Source organism: Sebastes umbrosus, chromosome 11 (assembly GCF_015220745.1).
Source record: "Sebastes umbrosus isolate fSebUmb1 chromosome 11, fSebUmb1.pri, whole genome shotgun sequence".
Taxonomy (NCBI): Eukaryota; Metazoa; Chordata; class Actinopteri; order Perciformes; family Sebastidae; genus Sebastes; species Sebastes umbrosus.
Genome location: NC_051279.1, coordinates 19,888,956 through 19,899,720, shown reverse-complemented (window position 1 = coordinate 19,899,720; position 10,765 = coordinate 19,888,956). Strand labels below are relative to the sequence as shown.

General features: G+C 39.0%; 1 protein-coding gene across 3 annotated transcripts; it reads right to left on the bottom strand.

Moving 5' to 3' along the window:
* Positions 1–44: 44 nt before the first annotated feature.
* Positions 45–5,260, bottom strand: LOC119497571 (myelin-associated glycoprotein). Of its 3 annotated transcripts, none has more exons than XM_037785799.1 (14): positions 5,081–5,260; positions 4,419–4,514; positions 3,282–3,355; positions 2,783–3,172; positions 2,372–2,671; positions 2,143–2,242; positions 1,972–2,007; positions 1,830–1,862; positions 1,689–1,730; positions 1,460–1,483; positions 1,201–1,236; positions 1,046–1,117; positions 893–920; positions 45–796 (listed from the first exon to the last, which is right to left on the bottom strand). In XM_037785799.1, exons 3-14 carry the CDS (start codon positions 3,325–3,327, stop codon positions 734–736), a joined length of 1,170 nt encoding a protein of 389 aa, XP_037641727.1. In that variant the 5' UTR covers positions 3,328–3,355; positions 4,419–4,514; positions 5,081–5,260; the 3' UTR covers positions 45–733. The 3 variants fall into 3 exon arrangements, with proteins under 3 accessions (XP_037641727.1, XP_037641725.1, XP_037641726.1); XM_037785797.1 differs by having other exon boundaries at positions 1,460–1,486; positions 5,081–5,258; XM_037785798.1 differs by having other exon boundaries at positions 1,460–1,486; positions 4,419–4,493; positions 5,081–5,258.
* Positions 5,261–10,765: the final 5,505 nt, after the last annotated feature.

The following is a 10,765-nucleotide window of genomic DNA, read 5'->3' as shown; positions in this document are numbered from 1 at the left end:
TCAATTTTACCATTTCGATCTTTTTTTTTTTTTTTTTTTTTTTGCAGTAAATCCTGTCCTTGATTCTCCATACAAACAGCCCGTCCCATTATAAAGCCATATTTTTTCTTCTAATTGTGTTAATGACCGTGAGATATCAAAGACACCAGTATGAGTGTATGTATGTGCATAAGTATTTAAATTATTTAAAGAAATGGTTTGACATTTGGGGAAATACTTCTTTTTTTTTTTTTTTTTACAACAATAACACAATTCACCTTTTTTCCAAGAAAAGATCGACACCACTCTCGGCTATGAGTGTGGTGTCGATCTTCTCATCTAACTCTCAGCAACAAAGTGAACAAGGGTATTTGCCAAAAATGTCAAACGATTCCATTTATTCTTATTTTCTTAATTTATTGCCTTTGGTACTGTATTTAATTAAACATCTCTATGTCATTTTGGTTATGTTTCAGGCCCAGCAATGGTGACATCATGCCTAAACAAACAAATTCCCTGGCAGAACAAAGTTGCATATATACTGCTCTGCAGAAGTCATTCTAATGGTAGACATTCAATAATAAATGTTCTGAATAATATATATTCGAAATACATTTTACTTTCCCTAAATATGATCAAATCATCAGAGACAGAACTAAATCATTTTGCTTGATAGGAGAGAATACCATAGCAATCATGTATAACAAAACCGCAGTCATGAGATTTTCTTTATACAAATGATCATTATGAGCGTTCAGATGTTTCCGTAGACGTTGAGGTCTGCAGTGTTCATGTAATCGTCACCGTCATCAAGGTCCTGTGAGACATTAAAGTTGTTATTGTTACAGATGTTGATAGTGCCACTGTTCTGTATGTAATTCTTAGGAATAAATCATTGGCGATTTAACAGTACCTCTTGGTTGTTTTGGGATTTGCGCTGGCTGAAGCCCATTAACAAGAACAGCAATAACAAGAAGACAGAGAAAATTAATGACGTAAGACATTTTTGTACCACAATATCTATATTTTATCAACTGCTCAGGTTCAAGAGGAGTAAGCCAAGTACCTTTTGGGGGACGGGAAACGAGCCTTGAAGACTTTCTGGTCATCACAGGATTTTGAATTCACGTCTTTGGGCCTAAGGATTAAAATTCTCATCATTACACGGCTCAGAAAACCACAATTACATACTTTTAATTTTCTTACATTTAACACACTTACATAGGAGTCAAATCCATCATGTCCCCTCTAGGCCTTCTGTTACAGAGAAAAAACACATAATGTAATATAAATAATTGACATTTTAATGCAGAAAATGAAACACAGATATACTAGTTTCATTATAATAAAATGCATTATCAAAAGTTATATTTAATTTATCTGTAAATACCAACGTGTGTTTGAACTGTGAAAACAACCACATGATGGAAAAAAAAAACCCTATGAAGGCATGCCACCCTCAATGTTTTTCATGTCTTACCTTGAAAATCGGCTCCAAATAGACCTTCTGTACATAAAAAGAAGAACAGAAACTATGCAAATGTTGTGAGGCATACAAATAGAAGCATACATCTTATCAAGAAATCCAACACATCACCAAACTTCTGCAAATTACAGTGATGCCAACCATTAAGCGGTCTCTAAAAAGCTGCAGGGAGAGTACAGAGCTAGTCACTAAAATGTCAGAGAGTATTTAGAGAGATAAAGACCTTTGATCAGAACGAGATGGTCCTGGGCCATCAGAACGAATCCTGAAAATTTCACAGATTAAATTACACATCGGTACAATTAAAAATTCCTGTGATTAGTGTTGGATGAGAAAGGACAAATAACCACTTTTTTTCCCTCACCTGCGAGACAGCCGGGACATCCGGTTCCACATGCTAAATGTGATACAGAAAATTACATTTTGATGAATGGAAAATGATTGAGATCACATGATATTAGTGTACTGTAGCTCTATAGACTAAATCTGCTTTACTACATTTTTACCTGCCATCCCCACTTTGGAGCTCTGCAATGCGTTTCCTTGAGCAGACAGAGAAAAATGTAATTTTATTGAGGAGAACATACTGAGTTAAACATAGGAACATATGCACGAAAAATAATTTTCTGCTCAAAAATGTTATTATTTATCTGATGTCAGTGTACTGCCCTACTCACTTGTATTTTTTCACCATTAAAATGCAGAAGACTGCAAAGATCCCGGCCATACCGATCGCCACCACTGTGGGAATGATGATGTGGTTGTAGTTTTCTGAACCTGCAAATAGACAAAGTATAAGGGCCGTTCTTCCTTTATATTGCACAATGAGAAGAGCACAACATTCAGGATATAAACTTCAAATAAAGAACATTTTCAGAATTCAACAACAGAGTGAAAAGATCTCACGTTTTACATAGAGAGTCAACATTTGAGAGGACGTCTTCCCTCCATTAAAATGTGCTGTGCAGGTGACATCATTGTGGTCGTCTTCCTTCCCAGGGGTGAACGTCAGGATGGACTCTGCCTCCCAGTAGCCAAAACGATTTTCTTTGTGGACCTCAATCACCTCATCAGCTGTAGTGTCCCTGCTCCATGTGAGTTTAGGCACATGGGAGGGGCAGGTATGGGTGACTGAGCAGGTGACAGTGTAGGGACGTCCTTGAATGGCCGTCTTTGGGTGAACCAGAGTAGGATTCGGAGGATCAGCTGTAAATGAAAAACAGGAAAAGAAGATATTCAGCAAGAGGTAAATCATGTTGTTACATGGAAAATGGGTATGGATTTGAAAGGAAATCTTTTGTAAAGTCGGTGACATACGGAGCATTGTGAACTTGACACAATCCTCCACAAAGGAGAACATGTCGGTGGTGGATAACTCAGCCTCAACTAGTTCAATCCGGAAACAGTAAGGGCCGTTGTCATGATCTTTGATTTCAATAATTTCTAAGGTGCAGTTGTTATGACCCAGATGTCCCAACAACCGTGTGCGGCCCCTGAAGTTTTCCAAGACCTGCGTGCTATCCTCGAAATAGATGCGTTGGTCTCGGTGAGCTGAACGATGCCAGATCCCTCTGGTTTTGGTGGTGGGCAGGTTTCCTTTAGGATGGGTGAATGAACAGGGTACCACAACACAGGATGTGACCAGGGCGTCAAGCTCTTTTACAACATTCGCCTTCCATTCTCCGGTAAACACAGGGCTGCTAAAAGCTGAAAGAGAGTTATGGATGTGCCAAAGAAGGAAATTACTTTTGTTTGACAGATTTTTTTGTTTAAATGGGATGTATGTAGAAATGAGATAGGAAACACATTATATTACCTGCTAAAAGCAGACAAAACATCATCATCTTTCTCTCTTCGTCCATACTTCTGAGGTTTTGTTGGTGTAAAACACTGTGGCGTTAAATGAAAGAATAACAAAATGAAGTGTTACAACTAGGGCTGTCAAAGTTCACATAATAATAATGCATTAATTCAACTTGCGATTTTCAGGTTGTAGTGGACTCAGGAGGAAGGAGGTTAAATAACACTCCAAACTTATGTTCAATTTTGACGAGGAAAAAGTGGCATGACCATTTTCAAAGGGGTTCTTTGACCTCTGACCTCAAGATATGTGAATGAAAATGGGTTTTCTGGGTACCCACGAGTCTCCCATTTACAGATATGCCCACTTTATGATAATCACATGCAGTTTGGGGCAAGTTATAGTCAAGTCAGCACACTGACACACTGACAGCTGTTGTTGCCTGTTGGGCTGCAGTTTGACATGTTCTGATTTGTGCATATTTTTTATGCTAAATGCAGTACCTGTGAGGGTTTCTGGACAATATCTGTCATTGTTTTGTGTTGCTAATTAATTTCTAATAATAAATATATACATACATTTGCGTAAAGCAGCATATTTACCCACTCCCATGTTGATAAGAGTATTAAATACTTGACAAATCTCCCTTTAAGGTACATTTTGAACAGATAAAAAATAGGCGATTCATTTGCGATTAATTGACTGTGGACAATCATGCGATTAATCGCGATTAAATATTCTAATCAATTGACAACCCTAGTTACAATATGAAATTAAGCTACGAATTACAAAAGTGAAACAATGCAAATACTGACATTATTAATGTCCTCATATACGATATACGTATTTTAATGAATCAAATCTTAAAATATTTACTATATGATTATGTGAACTGACTGCACTCTCGTTTTCTCTCTTTTCTGTCTATTCAATGACAGAAAGTAAGACAGAATTAAATAAATATAATTAGGTTGACAATTACGATACCATCAATAACAGAGAAATAAAAAACTATTCAAAGCAAAATATCCAGAATTGCCGAGCAGTATGTCAGAAACTCCCAAAACAAAATATGCTAAACAAATACCGAGCCCACATATATTGAATATACTACTTCATTTAAAGTGTGATTTCGTGTTATCTGAATCTTACCTGATTTTGCTGCTATCTGGCGGATCACAGCTGTCTGTATCTGCTACCGTGGAGTTCAGTTCATTAAGACATGAGCTGTGGGGGCAACACAAAGCACTGAAAGCTAAATTAAGAAAGTACTTGTGTAGAGGCAGTGGCAGTCAAGTTCATGGTGTGGAAAGCAGGGGGTGGTCTCATCTCCATGTGCATAGACTGTAGACCTCTCCTTTGGTTGTGTGTTTTTTGACTTTCAAGAGGCCTTAGGTTTATAATAAAAATATTTTTGTTCATTTTTCAGTGTATTTGTTCTCCTCATAAAATAAACTGTTGAGTTCAAAATTGTCAAAATTGATGTTTTGTTGCTGTAAAACACTGTGGGATGTTTAAATGAAAAGAAGCTACATGAAAAAGAAAGCCATAATCACTACCTACCACTGCCATTATGCAAATTACAACACAGCTGAATGGAACTTCTTCAAATAGCACACACATGCAAGAGACATCTATTTATACAGCGGATACTGGCATTGTTAATGTGAACACATAATACATTCATCATTTATTTCATTGGTTCCTTTCATATATGAATTGCCTTTTTTTCTTTTATTATTGATTCTCATAACTATTTTAACAAAGTTGCATCACACTCTGATAAACGATGATATAGAAGGTAAAGTTCTTACCTGATGAAGCTGCTGTCTCTCTGGCTGATCAGAGCCGTCTGTTTCTACTAAAAACACCTCCTTGAGAATGATGATGTGCGGTGTGCTATTCTGTGGTTAAGCTGACAGTTGAACTCTAGAGGCAACAGAAAATATTGCAGAACCAGTTTCATAGTTTCTTTGTGTGTGGGAGGTTAACACAGACGTAGTGGAGGCAGTAGCAGTGGAGTTAACAGTGGAAAAAGCAGGGAGTGGTCTCACAGCAACAACAGACACCGAAAGTGATCTATTGACTGTATATTGACTTCATACCAGCAAGACTTAACTACAGTTTCGAGGTCTATCTGTAGAATATGTTACGGAGATGAAAAAAAGTAAAGACTTATTTTTAAATCAATACTTTCTGTTTTCATTTAAAAATAAAAGCCCTCAAGCGTTTTTTTCTATGGACAGAATTCCTTCATTTGTTAACACGAGGCTTTTATTCTGAAATATGTGCCGGACAGTGTTGTAGAACATAGAGTGACTTGGAGAGATCCATGAATGAATATAGTATGGAGTTTTAATGTGGATTATTACTATTATTTACAAATTGCCACACGTTTCTTAACCTTTCTCTGTCTAAAATAAATATAAAGGATATTTATAATGAAATGAAATGAACATTAAAAGGCAAACTATGTAGAAAGAAAGGGCTGACAGCAGCAGCAGAAACGCAGCAGACACGCAGCTGAAATGCAGCTGGTGTGAACACCCGACCACACGCTCCTGACGTTACATGTAGGGAAACCACACAGTTGGTTTCATTAGCTGTGATGTTCTCACGTTTAAACCAAAATTAAATTAAAAATGCATTTACAAAAGATTATTCAAAGCTGTGGGCTACACAGTGGTGCAGTGGTTAGCACTGTTGCCTCACAGCAAGAGGATTGCAGGTTTCAATCCAGCTTGGGGCCCTTCTGTGTGGAGTTTGCATGTTGTCCCGGTGTTAGAGTCGTTTTCTCCGGGTTCTCCGGCTTCCTCCCACAGTCCAAAGACATGCAGGTTAGGTAAATTGTTCACTCTAAATTGCCCGTAGGTGTGAATGTGAGCGTGAATGGTTGTCTGACTCTATAGCTGCATCTCATTTCCTGATTTTTTGCCTCCTCGTCTTCTTGCTCCTCGATCCCCCGGCTGTGACCCGGAAATCGATCTCAGCGCTCCATCTTGAATGTCAACATCACTGGAGTTTTATACCGGAGTGAAGACAGATCACAGATTAAACATTTTATAGTTTAGTTGTCTTCTGCTTCATGTGACGCTTCAGATGAAAAGGACATCTCATGTCTCTAAAAATATATTTCCTCTCTTCCTCTCTCCTCGTGTCTTTTCCTCGCCTCCTCCGCTCGCATCTCCTGTGGGTGGGACTAAGACGCGTGGAGAGGAGTCGAGGAGAGGAATTGAGCCGTATAAAATCGGAAATTGGAAAGTCCCTATGTGTGTTTGTGAAGGTTTTCATCATCCAGGTCATGGTATCCAAGTAAGGGTCAAATCAGCAGCAACTGGACTTGGTTTAGTTTCACTGAGATGTGAAACGTCTTTACTTCACTTTTCAGTGAAACGTCTTCACTTCACTTTTCAGTGAAACGTCTTTACTTCACTTTTCAGTGAAACTTCTTCAAGAATCTAAAGTCCAGTTGCTGCTGATTTAACCCTTACTCATCTCTATTTGTCTCTATCTGTCTCCTGTGATAGGCTGGCGATCTGTCCAGGGTGTACCCCGCCTTCTGGTATTAATAAGTGTTATTTTATTATCCGTCTGTCTCTAGAGCCAGTGTTTGGAGAGGTTCCGCTCACTATGTAGATATGAAGGGCTCATTCTGAGCTAATGAAAACACAAGTTCAAGTTCAAGACCTTTATTTGTCCCCGAGGTGTAGTAGCAAACAACATCAACAACAACAACATCTCATCACAATAAGACAATATACACACACTGTACATTCCCACATACTAAAACATTGAAAAAAGGTGAAACCTTGAAGTACCAAAAATATTAAAAGAGTTACAATATTCAGATAATGACAAGAACAGAAGAACAGGCATGGGTGGATGTGCTGATACTGCTTTACAGAGTTGAGCAGTGAAATGGCCGAGGGTATGAAAGAGAATTTATATCGGTTAGTTTTGACTAATGGTTGTCTGAGACGGGAACCAGAGGGCAGAAACTTAAATTCTGAATGCACGGGCTGGGTACTGTCTGAAATTATGGATTCTGCTTTCTTTATCAGCTGTTTGTTGAACACTTCAGACAGACATTTCCGTTGATTTTGCTGCTGATTTGTATTAACCTTGTTAATGAGTTTGCAGAAGTAAAGCAAAAGTGTAAACTGGCTCGATAAAATATTTATAAAACTGTGTCATCAGGGATTTGTAAACCTGGAACTTGGCTTGCTTCCTCAAACAAAAGAGACGCTGCTGGCTTATCTTGCACAACACATCTGTGTTCCTCTCATTGACTCTTAGTTTCAGGTGATTATATTCTAATGAAAACACAGTTATGAATATTATACTCCATTTCTGCGAACAGAGCCCCCGAAATGCTACACACTGCTCCTTTAAGAGTATTTTTACACCTCTCTGAGTCACCAAGAATTCTTCTTTTACACTTTGACAATAGCTCAGAAGTGTGAAGCTACACTTTGTAAGTTAACACAGATGTCAGTGTCTCAGCGTAGGCTATGTGTAATATTTCACACAGATAGAGGCGTTGTCAATCCGCTGTATATAACTGCTATGTGCCACAAACTAGTTTTGATAATTTCAGGTAGGAACATTTAAATTATGACTTGCTCAAGTGCCATCAACTTTGTATCTAAATCAAAGGATAGGTTCACATATCTTCATGGCTAATCCTAATACAACCCTGACATGCCTGTATGTACATTTATGGCATTATAGGTTGCTGTAATTGTTCTTTCCTCTACTGCTGGCCACAAATGTTACTAAAAGGTTGCAGCAGTCTGAGTGAGACAAATCAAGTCTTATCTTTCAAAGTTACAGTCTTTTTAGAGCTAAATTCCCTCTTTGTGGTACCATCCCTCTGCTGCAGTAACACAAGCCATGAAAGCACAAAGGAGGAATTTCATACTAAAAAAAGACACTTGATTTGTTGAAAGCCTCACATGAGCTTCAGCTGAACTTTAAAATGCATTGACTGGATTTTGATTTTGTCCCCATCACTTCCATTTGATCACAATGGGAAGGGAAGACTATGCAGCCTATGTGGACAGGAGGATCTCAGTGATCAATAACCCTTTCGATGTACATAATACCAGTATTATGATAAGATAGACTCGAAAAATGTGAGCCTGTCTTTTCAAGCTTTTTACACAGTGTTGTTAGTGTGGCTGAGAATAATACTGCTCTTACATCCGTTAAGATTATGGATCATGGGTGTGACGACCCCTCCACTCCACTTGGTGTACCGTGTCTTTTTGCTGGTTCACTTTTGTTTTGCAGGAGAGAGGGTTGTCAGGCTGATGAGCTACACCAAGGCTGTATTCGAAACCGCATACTATACTAGTAGTACGTACTGATTTGGCCAAAATGTAGTATGTAGTATGCAGTATGCGAACAAAAGCAAAGGCTGTTTTCGAAACCGCATACTGCATACTACTGAGGAGCGCAGTATGCAGTATGCAGCACATACTGCATACTGCGCATCCTCAGTAGTATGCAGTATGGAACGTAAATCGGTTTATTTTGTAGTACGCGAGGCCGAGTTTCGCGGGCTTCCGGTTTTGGAAAGCTTAAAAAAAACTTAAAAGTTACGGCTTTGCTATGGGTAAAGTTAACGTTAGTAGGACAGATTACGTTCGTTACAGATAGACAGTAGCACTTATGAATTGCTGTCCTTACATTAAATTAGAAAAATAATATGCTATTTTTACATTTATATTATATTAAAAATAATATGCTATTTTTACATTTATATTCCTCCCTGTCCACCGCTGTCACCGGGATGTTGACGTCCGTCATTTCCGCCATTACAAAAATTTCCAAAAAGTGACCGTCGCAGCGCATTGCATTGTGGGATACAGTAGGCGAGGTAGACTGGTCTGATGCAGACTGGAGAATTTTTCCAAATCAGTACGTCATCCGGGTATTTTTGGCATACTGGAGATTTTGCTTTTGTTCGCATACTGCATACTACATTTTGGCCAAATCAGTACGTACTACTAGTATAGTATGCGGTTTCGAAAACAGCCAAAATCTCCAGTATGCCAAAAATACCCGGATGACGTACTGATTTGGAAAAATTCTCCAGTCTGCATCAGACCAGTCTATCTCGCCTACTGTATCCCACAATGCAAAGCGCTGGAACAGCACAGGCTACGGGTAAAAAACAGCAGCCAAAAGCTGCTCGTTTTTTACGTGTTTTGTAGCCATTTCAACACTAAATTCACTTCTGAAAGTTTTTGAGGCGAGAAATCAACTGTGTAGATTATTAATATCGGCAGTTTTACGAAGTTAGATGGCGAATCGAACATTTGTTCCACCGTTGTCGGAGTTTAGAAGCTCCACAGAATACCGTGACAGCCAGCGAGCGCCTGCCCGGGTCGCTGCCAGCAAGCCGGGTAGTCACGCTCAGAGACCGCTATGAGCTGCTGGAGCTCACTCCGGTCTCGTAGACAAGAGGCTTTTATTTCCTTGTTGACGGATAGTTTGTTTAAATATCACAACACAGATGTCCATTATAAATTAACAGGAACCTGTGTTTATCTGTCTTTTTGGAGTTAAAAAGCTCCACAATCGCCCGCGGGCGTAGCTCGCTGGAGAGCCGGCCAGTGACGCTCACAGAGCGGCTGCAGAGCAGCAGAGTGGCGAGGGAAAAAGCAGCTTCTGACGGGGCAGAGAGATTCCTGCTGAGACAACATGACACTTTTTTAGCATTTCTCTAATATCTGGAGGGAGATCAGTCCACTTTTTTAGCATTTCTCTAATATCTGGAGGGAGATCAGTCCACTTTTTTAGCATTTCTCTAATATCTGGAGGGAGATCAGTCCTTTTGCTGTAACTGAAAAAGCAGTTTGAGTAAAGTAAATGTTGTGGATCAATGTTTTATATTTCCCATCTCTCCTCGTTGATGATCCTGTTTGTCAGACTTCTTTATGAGCTGTCAGAATAAATAGTTTAAACCTGCAGTATCTTATAAAGTAAACAAGCATAACATAAACAACAAAATCAAAGTTGTATTTTTTGATAATATTGTAATAGTGGTACAAGTTTGTTTTTTTGTCCTGTGCTTTAAGAGCTGGTTTGAAGGCTTAACCTCGTCTAGCATATCCTACTGCTAAATACATCACTTTAACTGTCACATACTGCATACTACTCAGGAACGCAGTATGCAGAATATACTGTATACTGCATACTGCGCTCCTGAGTAGTATGCAGTATGCGGTTTCGAATACAGCCCTAGGCTTGGTGTGGTTGGGATAAAAGCTCTCTACCTTTCAACAGATGTGGCTCTCTTCCTTGGCTGGCATACCTGTTTTGGTTTTGTTTGCAGCAGACATTTTCACACACCCACACATGCCTACATCACTGATTACTGACTTTCCATGTTTATTTAGTTATTTATCGTTAGTTTGTCAAATAAATGCCTGTTACTATTTTTAAACTCGTCTGGTCTCCCATTTTTGTTGCAACCTTTGAGCCGGGTTGTA